At 37.3% G+C, this 20,295-nt stretch overlaps 1 protein-coding gene across 2 annotated transcripts in view; it reads left to right on the forward strand.

Moving 5' to 3' along the window:
• The window catches only part of LOC114666552 (signaling lymphocytic activation molecule-like), a 311,763-nt gene that overhangs the window by 17,563 nt on the left and 273,905 nt on the right, over window positions 1-20,295 (forward strand). The window contains exons 2-3 of one of the 2 annotated variants that reach the window (XM_051920087.1): window positions 3,355-3,675; window positions 19,330-19,611. The exons of the other annotated variant lie outside the window; for it this stretch is intronic. Coding sequence (XP_051776047.1) covers window positions 3,355-3,675; window positions 19,330-19,611 — 603 coding nt within the window. The remainder of the gene's footprint in view (window positions 1-3,354; window positions 3,676-19,329; window positions 19,612-20,295) is intronic. 2 annotated transcript variants of the gene reach the window in all.

Raw genomic sequence — 20,295 nt, forward strand, 5'->3', positions numbered from 1 at the left:
CAGTATGTATATGTATAGTCCCTTTTAGATTTTACAATTAAAAAACAAATGTAGAGTGTTTGTATAGAGAGTTAAAAAAAGAGTAAACTCTGAAACATTACATTCATGATATTACAGCTATCTGAACAATTTAAATAGTAAGATGTATGACTGATATCAATTTCATGATGAAGTTAATTAAAGCATGTATTAAACATAGGGCCATAGTGGCGCAGGGGTAGTGATGAGCTGGCGCCCTGTCCAGAGATTGTTCCTGTTCCCGGCAAGATGCTTGCTGCACCATGCACAATCCTTGATAAAATAATTTACATACTAACCCCCAATTCCTGTCCTTCCTTTTCTTTCTCCAAGTAACCAATCGCCACGCAATCAGCTCTTTAATAAAAGTTAGAACGCTGATTCTTCAAAACTTTTAAGGAACATTAATATCTTTGTAGTGCATGTTTAATTATTCCATCCATCTCTCCATCCAGGGTCGCGCCAATCCCAGCAAGCATACAGCGCGAGGCAGGAACAATTCTTGAACGGGGCACCAGCTCGTCACTAGCACTGTCCACTGTGTCCAGACATTTAATTAGTAACAGTATACATTATTTAAATAAAGTTAAAATGTACTGTATCTGTATAATGTAATATATACTGTATACTTTACTGCATTTCATCTTAAAAATGATATCAAGAAGATAGCGCCTGGAAATCTAAATTGACTTAGCCAGTCATCATCATCTGTAAATATGCGCTTTCTTCTGTTGAATTGAATTGAATTCCTTTATTACTATTGTATGGTACAGTGAGATTCAATATGTAAATCCTCCATAAACTTATTTTCCTAAAAAAAGGTAAAGTAACAACAACAACAACAATAAATTGTACTTAAAAGTACAAACAGTTCTACCAGGAGCACTTGAAAGACTGATTGAGTGCATTTAGAGCTCTTGGGATGAAACTTTCTGTACGGTTTGTGCAGGAAAGGCTCTGAAGCTTTAGCCGATGGCAGAAGTTCAAATAGACTGTGCACATAGCTGAGGTAGCGTGTGCTAGAAACTGTACCCCAACAATTCTCTCCGTACTTGACACAATCTGCCGTAGAGCTTTCCGATCAGCAGCTGTATAGCTGTGATTCCCCACTCAGATACAATGGGTTAAAATACTGGTGCACTGAGAGTAACAATGCTAAAGCAGCTATGGTATTTGGAATAGTATGGCCATACCGTACATCATTATATTGTTGATTACAATCAGATGCCTTAAACTAAAAAACGATATGTGGTTAATTTCAGTGTATTTGATAAAGCCGCGTCAGGAAAGTGAGTCAAATAAATAAAGGGAAACCACTCACTGCTTTGACACAGGGTGCCGCCAGTTTGCAAAACTGAGCTGAAAACTTGCTACACTATGGTTTGACCTGACGTGAAAATGTGCGTGGCTTTACATAACATTTTTGTGCGTACACGCCATTTATACATGAGGCCCCTGGTGATTTGATGATTGCAAATGATACTAAAGCAAAAATTCTTTACCCTTGTGGAAGTTGACCCGGACACAGACAGGCGGACACGTTCAAATCACCTACAACACGTTTATTATACATTCTACTATTTACATAAAGTGCACACAAACCCCAATAGTCCCCAAAGTCCAGGCCAACTACACAAATGCCTTTCCTTCTTCAAGCCGCCTCCTTGCCTCTTCCAAGACCTCATCCTTCCTTCACTCCCGACTCCAGCCCCTGAATGGAGGGAGGTGGACCCATTTATAATCACCCGGATGTGCTCCAGGTGCCTCCCGACAATCTTCCGCCGGCACTCCCCAGTGTGGCGGAAGTGCTGGCTGCGCACCTGGAAGCACTCCGGGTGTCCCCAATCCTCTTCCCCCCAGCATTTCCAGGCGGAAGTGCTAAGGTCCAGGGCTCCCAAGGTATTGGGGCGCCCCCTGGTGGTGAGCACGGGCCCCTACAGGGTTGAGCTTCAAAGCTCTGTACCCATGGTCCCCATAGCCACCAGGGCGGTCGCCCCCATGCGGTCTGGGGGAGGTGTAAGCCCTCCTCCGGTCCTCCGGGGTGTCCCGGCCGGGTCGCTCCCCCCAGTCACCTGTGACACGCTACAAATAAATATTTTGGTGCTTTATAGATGTAAAATTCAATATTGTTTCTTTTAGACATTTCCAACAGTTAGTCTTATTGCACTGATTTTGGTGGGTTGAATGTATGCTATTGAATTGTTTTTTTTAGGATTTAATTTTCTTTCTGTTTATGTGTTACCTTGCAAAAATAGATGACACTGCAAAAGTATAGCAGATTAGTTTACAACATGTAAACATTAAATGGTAAACTTTAATATAGAAAAAAATAAGTCTTTGTTAAAGGAGATCAATAGGAATTATATTGTAATACAATAAAGAGCCATTATACGTTGTTAGAATAATTATATTAAAACCTGTTGTGTTAAGTTGGTTACAAACAAATTAATAGCGTTTTATGAATACAATAAATATACTATACATTGTTAATGAACCAAATACACATAGCTGTTCATAGATGAGTATTTTGTCAGTGAAGGTGTTACTGGGATACTGTAATATCAGTTTGAGTTAAAAAGTCAAATAAGCATAAACAAATTAATTGTTGGATTGTGAATGTAAAGAAACTGTTCTAGTTTTAAGTCAGGGGTGTTGTGGCCATGTTTTATGAATAGGACTAAACTGAAGGCCATTAGTTACAGTGATTTTATTGATTCCTGAAGTATGTCCTTTTAAACAAGAATAAATCCTCCTGTGTGAAACTGACACCAGCTCAATGCGTGTGCTCTCTCTGTTCTTTATCACAGTTCCAAACACTGGCAGGATGGAAGAACAGTAGCTCTCTGACTCAGGGGTAACATTTGCAAATCTATACGTGAATCGACATTTGCCTATGTCACTCATCCAGCTTCATAATATTTATAAATACAAAAAATATGCTTAGACCTTGACAGTAGCCACCACTAAAAGTTTTCCACTTATTACATTTAATATCATTAGTTTTAATTAATTGAAAGAAATAAAGTGGTGAAAATCCACCAAGTGGTAAATCCTTTTAGAAACAACATTATTATATAGATTAAACATTAGTGTAATCTGCCTTAACTTTGTGCAAATTTTGCATGTTTCTTCCTAAATAAAACTCATTTGTATAAAGGATAATGTACAGACTGCACAACACCAATATCTGAGCTGGGATGGGAATCTAGCATCTGAAAAAGCAATGCTAAATATTGTGTCAAGCTTCCACCTTAAGTAAATAACAATGAAAGGCTAAAATTTCAATTCATGCAGTCATTCTAAATTCTTCCCATTGTTTTTTTTCTTTCTCCACAGCTCTCCGTTTTATGAATGGAAAAACTATAACTGCCATTGTGAACGAGTCTGTGGTGTTACCCTCTGGAGTGCCGTCTAACTTTCATCCTACAGACATCCAGTGGTCACTTTTTTCAAATGTGACACTGATTGCTACGTTAATATCTGACAAGATCAGGGATGATTGGTATGAACAGTTTAAGAATCGACTGAAACTTCACACCAACAACGCCTCCCTGGAAATCTTACAGCTGCGGACACAAGACAGCTTGACATATTATGTGTCTGCTTTCTATCAGACAAGCATTGAGCACAAAAGTGAAATCACATTGATTGTCTATGGTAAGAATTTATTAGCACTGAAAAGCACTGACAGTATCTCCCACCCAACTAATCTTTATGCATTATACTGTATTCTTATGTTTCCTGCATTTTTTAATCTGCCTTATATAGTAACATAAAATAAAATTAATAAAACTATAAATAAAATTAATTAAATCTAATATCAACAGCCCTGCTACTAAAAATACATTCCAGTTTACTATATATACCAGTACAACAGCTAATGATTTGTGGATGATGCCATTTTCCTCACCCTGCTCATCTATGTTAAGATGCTGTTTATCGACTATGGCTCTGCCTTTAACACCACTGTCCCGACTAGTTTTGTGCTGAATCTTAAAGACCTTGTTTTTAGCATCTCTGTCTATGGCTGGGTATTTGACTTCCTGACAAAAAAGCCCCAATTAGTGAGGATTGAGGCGTGGTGGCTCTGAGGCTAGGGATCTGCACTGGCAATCGGAAGGTTGCCGGTTCAAATCCCGTAACATGCCAAAAAAGGGACTCTGCTCTGTTGAGCCCTTCAGAAAGGCCCTTAACCTGCAATTGCTAAGCGCTTTGAGTAGTGAGAAAAGTGCTGTATAAATGCAAAGAATTATTTTTATTATTAGGATTGGCAACAGGAACTCCTCCACACTGTTCACCAATGCCAACCTTCTGCAAGGCTGTTGCTTTAGCCGACTGCTGTACAATCTGTTTACCTATGATGGATTAGCAAAACATGAGGGCAACAGCATTATCAACTATGTTAATGATCTAGCTACAGCATAGAGATAAAAGACCTGATAATGTGCTGCCATGACAACAACCTCGTCCTGAACATCAGCAAGCCACAGGAGGTCATTGATACCTTCAAGAAGAACAAAGGCAGTTAGCAGCTTTAGGTTTCTGGGTCAGATCACTGGCTGCCTTTATGGTCTGTCAACACTACCTACATATTCAAAAAAGTTCAGCAAAAGCAAAGATGCTAAACACTGGGCTTGGTCTTCCACATCTCCATGCCATCTACTGCACCTGTCATCTGAGCAGGGCTAAATCCATCATTACAGATGGCAGCCATTCAGCTCATCATGTGTTTTCAATCTTGTGCCCTGTGGTAAATGTTTCTTGCTGTTTTATATTTTTATCCTTACTGGGATATTGTCTGGATTTCCCTGCCAAAAGCAACTGCGATATAAGAATTTCACTATGTTGTTGAAAAGTATATGACAATAAGTATAAAATAATATTTGTTATTTTGTGGATTAATAACCAATATCTGTCTACTTTAGCAGGAAAATTCCTCAGGTATAAAAGATGTTAAGTAGTGGGTTGATGTTAAACACAAATGCTTTCTCTTGACAAATACTGAACAGTATACAGTTATCACTTTTGTGTTATGTATGGAATAAATAGGAAAAAAAAGTGAGACAAAATAACTGTCGAGTCAATTTGTTTTTAATGAAAAAAGACACCAAAGGATGAACTCTCATCCATATCATCCATGTGGTGCTCCTGTCACATGCATCTGGTGGTTTATGCCTTAATTTTATTTGCACCTCCTCATCACTGTGTTAACTGCGCACCAATAGCGCCTTTGTTTTGCAAATGTGTCAGTCAGCCGCAGGCAGGTAGCCTGCTATCCCATCCTCCAGCTGAAGTCAGACACAAAATTCTTACAGCTGAAGTCTGCTTATCTGGGAGTGAGCTGTGTGGAATTGTATAGAAAAATAATATCTCGTTATTTGAAATACTTATATTTCATGTATGTTCTGCATCTACAACGATCTATGTAAAGGTAGGATGATAAGTAATGGGAGGTGAGAAATGTTGAACACGTATCTATAACAGAAAATATTTCATATGTTACAGTAATAATGACAAAATATTAACATGAAGAATATAATTTGTGAAGACTTAAGTCCAAATATCAAATAAACACTTTCACAAAATGTACAATAAAACAAGTGTGCTTTTACTCAAGAATAAAACTGAAGAAAAAGAAATTGTTCAATTTAGATGTTGCTGTCAATGTGTGAAAACCCAAGCCCAAATGTTAAGCAGGGTGAGAACTGCAGCTTTGTAATCGAGATGTTACAGGGTTGATCCTGGGTACTCCATGCACTTAGCGTTTTGTGTAGTGAGCTGCTTATATTACTACTATTACATAATAAAAATGTAAATATGGACATGGGCAGAACATGCACTGCATACAGAGAACACTTGGGGCTTAAATCTAATACAAATATTATCATTCAGAACAGGAACAGATTTCTGAGAAGTATCACTGCCAGTGGAAATGCTTATTTTAAGCTTTAGTGAAGCTGGCAAAAATAATTTCATGGGGTGTGGCACAAGGATGTGATGATTTTTGAAAGCACAGTATGACAGGTCATTTAATTTTGTCACTTAACTTATGGCAGCAGTTAGAACATTAATTAATGAATACATCTGATTTACATCGTCTTAAACAATATTAAAAAAGATAATGTTTTCCAAATGAGCTCCACCATTAATAAAATATGTTTCTAAATGAGTTCACAAATAGTTTAAAATACCATGGTTTCATTCTACCAGTTCAATTAACCAAAAAAAAAAAAAGCTAAAAAAATCCTAAAAAATATATTATTCCAGTGATATGATAAATCTTGCTGAATAATTCGGTGATCAGTCCAGTTTGAAATGTTTAAGTCTACTGACTAACATCGTGCTGAATATCTACTGCTTGTTTCACCCTATTGATTTTTCTGGTGTTCTTTCACACTACCAGTAGATTGATGCTTACCAAACTACTTTAAAAAAGTGAGACAAGAAGGAATTCTTTTCTCACCAAGGCATGTTAAACTTAGCAAAAAGTCTTCTCTGCACCTCAGTTGCAGATTTTGATGCAATGTATGTCGTAAAGGAGAACACGCAATGACAGACCAACCAGTTGTTCATGACCACTGAAACTTCATTTATAAAACACAGCAAGATAAACTTAGTTTGACATTCAACTTTCATTTGACATCCGTGAAGCAAAAATAGCAATGTCATTAAAAGCAACAATGGAACAATTCCTATTTTGCCATAATTTTTTTTTTGCAAGTGTTGCTTTCTTCCGGAAATACTCCTATTTTCTTGAAAAGTCAAAAATAGCTCTCAAAACATAATAAAAGTCAGAAATCGGTGCAAAATACACATAAAATCAGCACCAACACATAGAATGCTTTTGTGAATTTTGTGATAGTCTGTACATTTTTTTCTATATGTACTCTACTCTATTGTTTCACCCCTCACAAAATCCCAAAAATCGTCACATCTTTGAGCCACACCTGCTTTTTTCATTTCAGCATTTCAAACTAGCAGTGCAGTCCCTTCACCTCAAAAGCTCATTAGCCTGTCATTTCCTTCTCTTTCTCCCTTTAAGTGTCTTTGCTGTCAGTTTTCTCAGTTCAATTGTTTCACTGGTTGTGAGATGGAAGGTGGCAATAGTTTAGTGCCACAGAAATGAAAGCTCTCCATGATGCATCAACAACATTTTTTTCACATGCTGCACTACCGCTAATAGTATACTAAATATCACTGGAAACAGAATTTGCACTTGGACAAACTTGATTAATTTTAGCAGACAAGTATGTTCCAACCCATCACAGACATGTAAATAACCCACAGTTTAATAAACACTGCTCTGAACGAAAAAGCTGATATCATCATGTATGTGTTGTAGAACTCAACTGAATAGATTTGTTTGTGCTCACACATCGATCCCCTTGATTCACTGAAAAGAGCTCTTCAGAAAGAAGGAACCGTTCATTTGACTGTAAAATATAATGTACCACTGTGTAGAAATGTAGTGGAGTAGGAAGTCAAAAGTATCCAAAGCTGAATCTACTTAAATAAAGTACAGGTATGTGAAAAATGTACGTAAGTACAGTAACTAAGTAACTGTAATTTGTTACTTTCAAACCCTGCTGTTAACAAGTTATTATAGATAGCTTGTATGTTTGTGTGTTTTAATTTTTCTTACATACAGCCATTTGTTTTAATAGTTTTTTGTTTAATGTATGAGCAACAGTGTGGTTTGATATGGAATAGAGATTAGCCTTCAATTTTCATACTTTTAATTTCCAAAATATATACATTTTAAGAGATGGCTTTCATGTGTGGCAGAGAGGAGGATTTCCACCCAGGGTGACAGCAAATGGAGGGCATTTTATTTGCTTTAGAGGATTTCAATGTAGGAGTTACAAACAATGATATGATCAGATCATACCCAATTTATCTTATGTGGACAAACTAATTTTATTCACTTACAGTTTCTGTCCAAATGAAAAATAAATACTGTTTAAAACCAATGCTAGAAATTCAAACATCATGATGTCATTTCTATATGAATTCGTGAAATTCAAAGCACCTCTGAAAATTTCAGTTTAGACAAGGTCTTTAAAATTTCTTTGAATCAAATTCACTTTTCAAATCAGATTTGTCAGATAATTACTGTATCACGTTCGTGATATTCACCATTGCGAGACTGCATGAATGAATGTAGGAACATTTAATGGACAAGTAAAATTCATTCAAATTTAAAATGTCACAAACTCCAGATTCTTTTATTTTAAAAATGTATCTGTCTTTTTTTTATATTTGTCATAATTGTACAGCTACATTTGTATCCTTTCAATTCCTATGAAAGTCTTTGTTTTGTTGTTTTCAAGCTATCTCACATAACTCATCACACTTTACTATTGCTTACATATGTCTTTGCATTAATGAAGAATTAAGCATTGAATTGGAGGGAATCGTCTGTAAATGTAGAAATTAAATGGATATGGCAATGCATTTTCTCCAGTGCGATTCAAATATGTATCACATGTGTGTCAATCAAATTTTAGTTGTTATACTAATTAACAATACTTTGATTTTTTTAAAATGTAAAAATGTAGTGATCTCTGATGCATCTCATAGATTACACACTTCCATTAACACATTACAACAACAACAACAACATTTATTTATATAGCATGTTTTCATACAAATGATGTAGTTCAAAGTGCTTTACAAGATGAAGAAAGAAAAAAGAAAAATATAAAAATAACATTAGGCAATGTTAAGTTATAAAGAAAAAAGTAAGGTCTGATGGCCAGGAGGAATGAACAAAACAAAAAAAAGGGCTGGAGAAAAAAAAATCTGCAGGGGTACCAAGGCCACGAGACCACCCAGCCCCCACTGGGCTTTACATGTTTTAATGATTGGAGAATATTTCTTTTTGCTTCAAAACATTAATAAATGTCTGGCTAAGTTGGAAATTTTGAAGTTGTAACTAAATGATAAATGTGTGAGAATGGCACCCCCTTCAAGCGTGGGTCCTGTCTTGTGCCCAGTGTAGCTCCGACTCCCAGCCAAATCAACTGGATATGTTGGTCTGAAAATGGATTGTTGTATGGAAACAATGTTTATAATAAACTGAGAACGTTTCTGTTCCTTTTTCTTGAAGTATAGCATTTACGTAAACTCACTAAATCGACAGTTGATTGGTCACAACATCGTACTCAAAACATGCATAAATGGTGTATTCTAATGACATACTGTAAATGAGACAACAGTGAAAGCCATTTTTGTCTTGAAACGATTCTTCTCCTTAATGAAGTTAAATCATTCGTGATTTTTAAAAAACATACAATCCTGGAATAAAATTCATGCCCCAACATACTTCTTGATGTGTACCTGCATTTTTGTTTCTTTGTTTCTGGTCTCCACGCTCACTTGCTGCTCCCAACTTTTTTTTTTGTGCTGCCTCCCCGCATACCAATGGTTGAGAACACTGGTCTACAGAAGAGTGTTATAACTATTAGAAAAAAAAGGCCTTCATGTTCATTATCCTCAGATTACAAGTCCTGCAGAGAAATTTTGCTAAAAAGCACTTGATGGTTTTAATATCATGCTTAACATAGCTGAGGATTATGGTGGGGCAGAGTCTGTTCCAACAGCACTTGGCATAAAACAGAAGCCAACCTTGGACATCAACTACAATAACAACACTTATGTACATGGCACATTTTCATATATAAAAGTAGATCAAAGTGTGTTACAATAATAATGGCTGTTATGTTCAATACAGTCTAGTTGCAGACTTCCAGAGCTTCACTACATTGAGAAGGCTGTCACTTTGCAATATATGTCATGTGATGATTTGCCTTGTTAGATTATGGTTAAGATTAGAATTGTTGGAGGGTTTGAAGAGTAAACCAAGTGGCATAAACGTGCAATCCATGGCCATTCAGGGGTGCTCCTGAATCACAGAGTTGCAGAGGTCTGCAGCTGCACCCATGTCATTCTTTTTATGTCCTCATTTTGTAAATATTTTCAGATTTATGTACAATTTAGTGGATATATTTGTTATTTTTACCTACTAGCCCCTTGCTTCTTGTCATGTGAGGTGATCATGAAGTTATAAGTTTAGCATCATGGAGGCTGCTATTCATGAGTAGCTAGGTAATGTACCATATGCAATGCATTGCTATGTGCCCTTTTCACATACATATGAAGACATAGATAGATAGATAGATAGATAGATAGATAGATAGATAGATAGATAGATAGATAGATAGATAGATAGATAGATAGATAGATAGATAGATAGATAGATAGATAGAACAAACTTTATTTGTCCCCAGGTGAAAGTTGGCTTTTTACAGAAGCTCTTTAAGTAAATACGAGGGGCGTTCAAATATGAACAGCAATTTATACAATAAAATGACTTGCACACAGTCTTTCTGTGTAGTCTCCCACCACTGTAATACCCTTGTTCCAGTGCTCAGGAAGCTTCTTAATCCCAGAAGAGTACAGGTGCTTTTGATTGCATGCTGACCCATTCTTGCACAGCGTCAATAACATCCTCGTTCTACTTGAATTTCGTCCTTCCTAAAAATTCATTAAGTGGACCAAAAAGATGATAGTCCCTCTCTGAGTGACTTGCACCAATCATACATTCATTCCCAAGCTGATTTTTAAGTCTCGAATAAATCTGAGATGGAATAACTCCTTCATTTGTCAGAAATTTAATAATAATTCACTGTGCAACACTACTGTGTACTTCCTGCTCCGACATGTTGATTACAACTGACAGGAAGGGTGGAAAAGCAGCTAGCACTAGTAACGACAACTTCAAACATGCGTGTGTTTGTCCAATGAGTCACCTTACCTTGCACTCTTTATAAGAACACAGCATGAAAATTCCTGTTTATAATTGGATGCCCCTCACAAATACATAAATAGATAGACACAAATAAATAAATATACACACAAACTTTGCTCTTAACACACATTGGAATTACTATAAAGCAAGAAAAATTCAAAAGAAACAAAAAGTTCAGACTTGACTGTCACAGTCCCAGTGAGGCATTAAGCAGACGTACCACTGTTGGTATAAGGGAGCCCCAGTAGAATTTCTTGACACACTTCTGCCGAATAATTTGTTGGCTGAAATTCCTCTGTGTTAGTGTGTCACAGACAGGATGTACAAGATTATTAATAATGGCACCTGGTTTTATTTTAATCCTACAACCTCCAAGGGCTCCAGAGTGCATCCTATAACTGAGCATGCCCTTTTAAATAGTCTTTTGATTTGGTGGGCCTCTCTTGAAGTGATGTTACCAATCCGGCACCACAGCATAGAAAATCACACTGGCCATCAGAGAGTTATAAACAATGTGGAGGATGTCACTTCCCACTTTAAAGGAACACTGTCTCCTAAGGAAAAAGAGCCTGCTCTGCCGTATCTTATACAGTTCCTCTGTGTTCCAAGACCAGTTCAACCTGTTATTGATGCGGATCCCCAAAACCACTCCAACTTATCATTAATGAGGACCCCCACAGTAATTTACATCTGAAAGAATTGTTTGCTTTTCATGTAAAGCAACTTTGTGCCTTGTATTTTTTTCACTATTTTAGTCTCACTCTTGAAATACCAATAGGCCTGTAAACAAAGAAGCAACTGTTTACAGAGTTTTAGAAAAAGAAGGTTGTTACCTGCCTTTAAAACCACATAAGAACTACAAAGAAAAACTAAAGAACAGTTATTTATAACAGGTGACTGTATTTAAAATAGTAGAGAATCAAAATGCCCAACTTAATAACAATGGGCAGATGAGGAAGGAAATGAAAATAAAAACTTAAGTTGGCAGGATGTTGGAGAAAATTAAGCTGTGAGGTTTCAAGGTCAAAAGACCACCCAGCTCCGTCTGCGCATTCTAGAGTGTCACTACAGACGATCTTGTGAAGGATTTTCTATCTTCTTGGTATCACAGGTGGTTGCAGGGACAGGCCTGGGGGCAGTGGCACCAAGTACCAGAAAATAAAAGAATACACACAAAAGAAGTGATTAGTGTCCAGTCTATAAAACAACAAATAAAATTGCATTTTCTGGAAAAAAACAATTTCCTCTTCCACCTATTATGTGGAAATGCTAACAATCATAGTAATTTCTTAAGAGGTCAAGAAAAAAACAAATTAAAGAGCTGGGTTTTTTTGTTGTGTCTTGAATTGTTTGACTGTACTGTCATGGTGTACCTCTAGAGGTAAGATGCTGCAGATTTTTGGTGCATTAAAACACCTCAACAGTTCTTTTATAGTTTGCTCTTGGAATACTGAACAAACTGGTGTCTAAGATCTAAGATTATGATTATGAACAGTGGTAGTTTGTAATGAGGGGGCTGGAGTGCCACTCCCCACCAAATATTTTAAAAACTCTATTTAATTAGGTAATGCAAAATAATCAAGAAATAAATTTGTTTATTTGCACAATGTGCCTGGTTTCAGCAGATGTCAACATCCATTAAAAATATGTTCCAACATGTATTTGTTTAATTTCTGTGTGAATGTCTATATTTCCTGAGTGAAGGGCATCGGCCAAATAAAAGTCTATGTAAGTCCTGAATTTGGTCTCGTCCATTGCGGGAGATGGACGTCTGAAGCTGAGCTCCGTTAGCAATGGTGTTATTATTTCTTATTTTCCCGAGGTATCCTGTATTTATCCAACCCCAGGGTTCTATTACAGTATATGCAAGCATATATAAACATGGTCAGCAAGAAAGGAGGTCAGAAAGAAATGGAAAAGAAACCAAAAGTTACATTGAGCCTAGGTAGGCTAGTCCAAGTTCAAGTTCAAGGTACGGCCTATCAGAGACTGACCTGGAACGGACAGGCGAAAGCCCAGACTCCTCTGAACCACGGTCCACTGCATCGTCTCCAGTTGAGAGCGACAATGGGAGCAAATGCGCAAGTGACGCAGGTCACGATAGTTCGCCGATTGGAGAAGATCAATTGAAACTGGAAAAGGCCTTGCAGTCCACACTTTCACCTACTCCTCGTGAGTCGGGAACAACGGCTGTAATAGAGCCCGCCGCTTCACCTACGGTGCACAGGAGCAGAAATGATCTGTCCGAACTGAAGGTGATGATCGCTGAGCTCAAGCAAGAGATAAAGAACAATATAAAGAAAGAAATAAATAGTATGCTCAAGACAAATGAGAGGATAAGCGAGAAGACAAGTGAGAAGCTTCAGCGGGAGCTGCAAGAGCTGCGGCAGGATAATAAAGACTCGGAGGAACGCGTATATATCGCATACAGGGATCGAACAACTCTAAGAATAGGACTTTTATTGTGCGCTTCGAGAAGTTACAATCTAAGTTAAATGTAATGTCACTTCTCAGACAGAAACAAGAGATTATGTTTGAAAATAACCTAATTCGTATATTCCCTGACTTCTCACCCTCAACAGCTACTAAACGTGCTTCATTTTATAATATTAAACAGCGCTTACAAAAAGCCAATATCAGATACAGCCTCTTGTATACTGCCAAACTGAAAGTGGAGATTCAAGGCAAACATTACATATTTACCAGTAGAGAGGAAGCAGATAAAGAGTTAAGAAAGCTCATCGAGGACAAGCTTACACACAGACTTTTTCCTGCACAAGCTCTGCAGAGGGTCGAGACCTTTCTGAGGAAGATAGGTCTACCTGGAGAAGCTGGCATAAAAGCAGCTCCGTGATCGCCATGTTAGTGCACTTTGGACATGTCTCCTGTCTGTCAGAGTCCATTTGCATTGGGCTGGTGGATAGTGGGATTATGGAAATGGATATAGTGAGGGTATTAGAAATAAACTTGATCCTTTAGGTTTAAAAGTCAAGTCAGAGGTAAAGAATTTAGGGTTAAATATAATTATTGACTCTGACCTAAATTTAAATCACATATTAATCAGATTACTAGGACTGCATGTTTTCACTTTCACAAGGAATATAGCAAAAGTTAGATCCCTTAAAACTTAACGAGACACTCAAGAATTAGTTCACTCTTTTGTTTTCAGTGAATCAGATTACTGTAATGCACTCCTTACAGGACCACCTAAGAAAGACCTCAATCAGTTACAGCTAGTGCAGAATGCAGCAGCAAAAATCTTAACTAGGAAAAGAAAATCTGAGCACATTTCACCAGTTCTGATGACACTACATTGGTTACCTGTGTCATTTAGAATTGACTTTAAAAACTGCTTATGGTTTACAAAGCCTTCAATAATCTCGCTCCATCCAGTATTTCAGAATGTTTTTCACCTTAAACTCCAAATTGTAACTTTAGATCTTCAAACGAATGTCTGCTTATAATTTCAAGAGCTAAACTTAAAAGAAGTAGTGAGGCGGCCTTCTGCTGTTATGCACCTAAAATCTGGAATACTTTACCAAATAAAAATCACCAGACTAATACAGCGGAGGATTTTAAAAAACTGCTAAATATACATTATTTTAACTTGGCTTTCTAATAGCTTCATTTAAGGTTAATCCTGATATTCTGTATATGCATTTAGTTATCATTATCATTCCTGGTGGCTCCTCAATCCGTACTAACCCCTACTTTCTCTGCTGTTCTTTTTCCGTTTTTCTGTGGTGGCGATCTGCCCCACCACCACCTGATCAAAGCACCATGCTGTCCTTACATTGATGGATTAAAGGCCAGAGGTCCACATTACCATCATCATCAAGTTCTTCCATGTGAAGCCTGAAAACCATAAGGACTGATTGAGGTCATTTATGTTAGGTAGAATGCCTAGAGGGGGCTGGGCAGTCTTGTGGCCTCGGAACCCCTGAAGATTTTGGTTTTTTTTTCTCCAGCCCTCTGGAGTTTTATTTTTGTTTTTTTCTGTCCTCCTGACCATCGGACCTTACTTACTTCCTATGTTAATTAGTATTGCTTAATTTTATTTTTTATATTTTGTCTTTTTTCTCTTTCTTCATCCTGTAAAGCACTGTGAGCAACATTGTTTGTATGAAAATGTGCTATATGAATAAATGTTGTTGTTATTTGATGTCGACACCCAGGTATTTGAAAGTGCCCATCCTGTCCATCATGGTGCTGCTAATATTGAGAGGGTGGTAGTGCCTCTCCTGTTTACTCCCAAAGTCCATAATCATCTCCTCTGTCTTGCTCACATTGAAGAGTAGACTGGTGTGCTGATGCCAGTTAGAATATTAGAACAATCTAGACGAGAACATGCCATTCAGTCCAACAAAGCTCTCCAGTCCTATCCACTTATTTCTTCCAAGAAACATCAAGTCGAGTTCTGAAAGTCGCTAAAGTCTTACTGTCTACCACACTACTTGATAGCTTATTCCAAATGTCTATCGTTCTTTGTGTAAAGAACAGTTTGGCAGACTCTGCACTTCACCCAGGTAAGCCTAGTCATCATTGTTAGATATCAAGCCTACAAGAGTTGTATTATCAGCAAATTTGACAATGACATTAGAGTCATGTCCAGCAATTGCAGTCATACCTGTAGAGGAAGAACAGAAGAGGACTCAAAACACAGTCCTGTAGAGATTCTGTGTTGAAAGTGAGGGATACTGAAGTGTGGACACACACCTGAACCACCTGGGGTGTGCCTTTCACAAAGTTAAGAATCTAGCTGGTCAGATGCAGGTCCCTGGGCTTTTTGATGAGATTAGAGGGGTTTATTGTATTAAAAGCAGAACTGCAATCTATAAACAGCAAATACAAAAAAGTCCCTTTCTTGTTATTCAGGTGAACCAGTACTGTATGAAGGATCAAGGTAATGGCATCCTATGTGGTCTACTGAAGTAATATACAAACCTTGATGGCTCCAGTTCTTTTGGCAGAAAAGAGCATATGTGATTTTGACTACCATATATATTCGCATATAAATCGATCATAAAATCAGACCTCGACTTATTCGCCCCGTCAACGACTTTTAATTTTAAAAACAGCTTCATATTTTCTTCTGAGCTAATGCTGCATCGTAGATAAGGGATGCTCTTACTATAAAGGTGTATGATGGCGTGAGATACAAAAAACACAAAACAGTGCAAAAGTTGCTTCAGAAAAGTTTGGGTATTACCATGTGGTCACATAGGCACAACAGAGTGAGAGAGAGAGAGGTTAGGAGCATACGCTGATACAGCGCATTGCCACACCCACATAGAAAAAAAAGGCAGTGTGCACCGTGGTTACTCTCTCAGGTGGGCGTTAGCATATCATAATCTCTTAACGTGAGTTTTCTGCATTCGACTTATATGACCGACATTATAAAATACCGGAAATTATACAGTAAAATCGGAGAACTTATCCGCGAGTATATACTGTAACTTCTTGAAACACTTCATTGCTAAAAGTGCAATGGGACAATAGTTATTCAGACAGGTTGGATGTGATTTCTTAGGTACAGGGACAGTGGTGCATCTTTTAAAGCATGTTGGTACAACAGACTAGGTTAAGGGGAGATTAAATATTACTGTGAAAACTGGTGCATGCTGATCAGCACAGATCTGGAAAACACATCCTGGAATGACATCTGGACCTGCTGCCTTCCTGGTGTTCACTTTCCTGAAAGCTTACCTTATGTCGTGTTCTGACTTAGTGAGCTCTGTTTCCTCACTGATAAGTTCTCACACAATAGATGTCTTGGACTGCTGGTTGGTGATGGCAGTATTCATATTGAAGTGCACATAGAAAGCTTGTCTGCCTGAGAGGTATCAGCACTCACTGTGCTGTAAGTAGCATTATAGTCCATTATAGTCCGTAGACCTTGCCACATCCGCCCAGGATCAGACTGTTCAAATTGCAGTTTCTCCCCATATTGTCATAGTTCTCTGTAGATTGTACGAGGCATCTTTACAATCATCAATATTCCCACATAAGCTCCCAGTTGTATGCAGCTGTGCAGGTGTTTAGTGCATCCCAGATGGTTTTGTCCATTCAAGGTTTCTGGTTTGGGTAAGTCCTGATGTTGACTCTTGGTGTAGATTAATCTATGAAAAATCCAATTTACAAAGTCACACATTGATTCATCACCAAAGCAGCGCGTAAAATTTTCCCAGTTGGCAACATTCAGCACATCCTGGAGAATGACCTGTGATTGGTTTGTCCAACACAAGACCTCTTGCATGACTGGAGCATCTTACTTTAATGTTTGTTTGTATCTGAGCATGATTGAATATACGCAATGGAGGCAAGCATTTAAACATACAGTATAGCAAAAGCTGAAATATTTATAATATCTTCTAAATGTAAAAATGACAGTGCTGTTCCTTTCTGAATGCAGAATAAGAGAAGTGAAAAAAGTCCAACTAACTAAATGAGGGGAAAAATGGCTGATCGTGAAACTGTTTGGAACAAAAACCTTAAGCCACAGGGTCTAGTGAATTCCGCTTGAATAAATACTTATTTAAAATATGTAATAACAAAGCAATAAAAGTGAGACGTTTTGGGGCACCCATAGGTAAACCCTTAATCCCTTCAGATGGGAGTCTGGATATGACTGTTAAAGATGGCGGTTCTTCTGGTTAAGACCGTTTCTGGTTGAAAGAGGCAGGTCCAGGTGGACAATCTTCCAGTCTGCAGAGCGAAAGACTGCATTATTGTAAAGTACCAACCCCTGGGGTGGCGGAGACTTACTGTCACCAGAGCCCTTAAAATGCCCCCTATAATACACACATGTGCATGTCAAATAATCATTTTTCACTTTGATGAATGTAGTTTTGCAGTTAATGAAAAATGTGATTTATGATATTTTTATATGTAAAAAAAATTACAATAGAATGCATGTGGGGATTATTTGTTAAAAGATATTGGGGGTATTTGGGTTACTTATTGCTGTTTCGACTGTTTTCTGTTTTGCAGATAAACTTCATCCACCCAAATTGGAGGTTTTACAGACCTCGAATGAAAACAGCGAATGCACTTTCAAATTTGAGTGCTCAGTACAACAAGTAAAAAATGTGGATTACTTTTGGAATGCTATGAGCACTAATGTCACCTGGAAGGAAAATGCACCCTCTTTAGAAAACAGAACATCCGTTTTAAAGATTTCCCAAGTTCCAATCAACTTAAATGTGACATACAATTGCAAAGTGTCTAATAACATGACCAATGCATCAGCTACAATGTCAGTAAGCTGCATTGGTAAGTAAGCAAACGTACTATATTGTTCAAGGAAGTTGAAGTGTTGTTGGAAGGCACAGACATGTAGTCAGTGGCACTGCCACCTCATAGTGTTATTTGTGTTCTTTATGTGGTGTGTACATGTCATCAGAGTATTCATAGAAATGTGACCAGCAGACTCTGCTGACATCACATAGCCAGGTTGAATGTTAACACTAAAACCTGGAGTGGATAAATATAGAAGTCCTTTTCTACCTTTTGCTCTTTGCTACCAGGAAAGATGTTATGTCTTCTGGACCCTCTCAAAAAATATGTACATTTTTTGTAAATGTGCGTAGTCTTCTTGCATTATTCAAAAAGTGAAATGACAAACTAAGCTGCAAATTTAAATAAAAATATGAAAATATATTTTAGTGATGTAACATTATTGTATTGTGGTTTTTCTACTGTATTTTGTCCATTGCAGACATTTTATTGTGTTGCTCTACACAACTCCAGAAGCCACTCCAGATCTCTTGCATGACTGGAGCATCCTACTTTAACGTTTGTTTGTATCTGAGCATAATTGAATATACTCAATGGAGGCAGGCATTTAAACATATAGCAAAAGCAGAAATATTTATAATATCTTCTAAATGTAAAAATGACAGTGCTGTTCCTTTCTAAATGCAGAATAAGAGAAGTGAAAAAAGTCCAACTAACTAAATGAGGGGAAAAATGGCAGATCGCGAAACTGTTTGGAACAAAAACCTTAAGCCACAGGGTTTAGTGAATTCCGCTTGAATAAATAGTTATTTAAAATATGTAATAACAAAGCAATAAAAGTGAGATGTTTTGGGGCACCCATAGGTAAACCCTTAATCCCTTCAGATGGGAGTCTGGATATGACTGTTAAAGATGGCGGTTCTTCTGGTTAAGACCGTTTCTGGTTGAAAGATGCAGGTCCAGGTGCACAATCTTCCAGTCTGAGGAGCGAAAGACTACATTATTGTAAAGTACCAACCCCTGGGGTGGCGGAGACTTACTGTCACCAGAGCCCTTAAAATGCCCCCTATAATACGCACATGTGCATGTCAAAAAATCATTTTTCACTTTGATGAATGTGGTTTTGCAGTTAATGAAAAATGTGATTTATGATATTTTTATATGTAAAAAAAATTACAATAGAATTCATGTGGGGATTATTTGTTAAAAGATATTGGGGGTATTTGGGTTACTTATTGCTGTTTCGACTGTTTTCTGTTTTGCAGATAAACTTCAACCCCCCAAATTGGAGGTTTTACAGACCTCGAATGAAAACAGCGAATGCACTTTCAAATTTGAGTGCTCAGTACAACAAGTAAAAAATGTGGATTACTTTTGGAATGCTATGAGCACTAATGTCACCTGGAAGGAAAATGCACCCTCTTTAGAAAACAGAACATCCGTTTTAAAGATTTCCCAAGTTCCAGTCAACTTAAATGTGACATACAATTGCAAAGTGTCTAATAACATGACCAATGCATCAGCTACAATGTCAGTAAGCTGCATTGGTAAGTAAGCAAACGTACTATATTGTTCAAGGAAGTTGAAGTGTTGTTGGAAGGCACAGACATGTAGTCAGTGGCACTGCCACCTCATAGTGTTATTTGTGTTCTTTATGTGGTGTGTGCATGTCATCAGAGTATTCATAGAAATGTGACCAGCAGACTCTGCTGACATCACATAGCCAGGTTGAATGTTAACACTAAAACCTGGAGTGGATAAATACAGAAGTCCTTTTCTACCTTTTGCTCTTTGCTACCAGGAAAGATGTTATGTCTTCTGGACCCTCTCAAAAAATATGTACCTTTTTTGTAAATGTGCGTAGTCTTCTTGCATTATTCAAAAAGTGAAATGACAAACTAAGCTGCAAATTTAAATAAAAATATGAAAATATATTTTAGTGACGTAACATTATTGTATTGTGGTTTTTCTACTGTATTTTTTCCATTGCAGACATTTCATTGTGTTGCTCTACACAACTCCAGAAGCCACAAAAAAGTGCATGGCTATTTCATATACTAATTTGAAGACTTTCTTCAGTTTATATTTCTTTACTTACATTTTCTGTTATTGACAGTTTACTGTGTATCATAAATAATTACAAGAAATCCATGGTGCAAATTGTAATAAGTTGTTACATGTAATATTTAATTGCTTAAATATATTAGTAATGATTTCATTATTTAATAAAC

This window comes from Erpetoichthys calabaricus, chromosome 16 (assembly GCF_900747795.2).
Source record: "Erpetoichthys calabaricus chromosome 16, fErpCal1.3, whole genome shotgun sequence".
Taxonomy (NCBI): domain Eukaryota; kingdom Metazoa; phylum Chordata; class Cladistia; order Polypteriformes; family Polypteridae; genus Erpetoichthys; species Erpetoichthys calabaricus.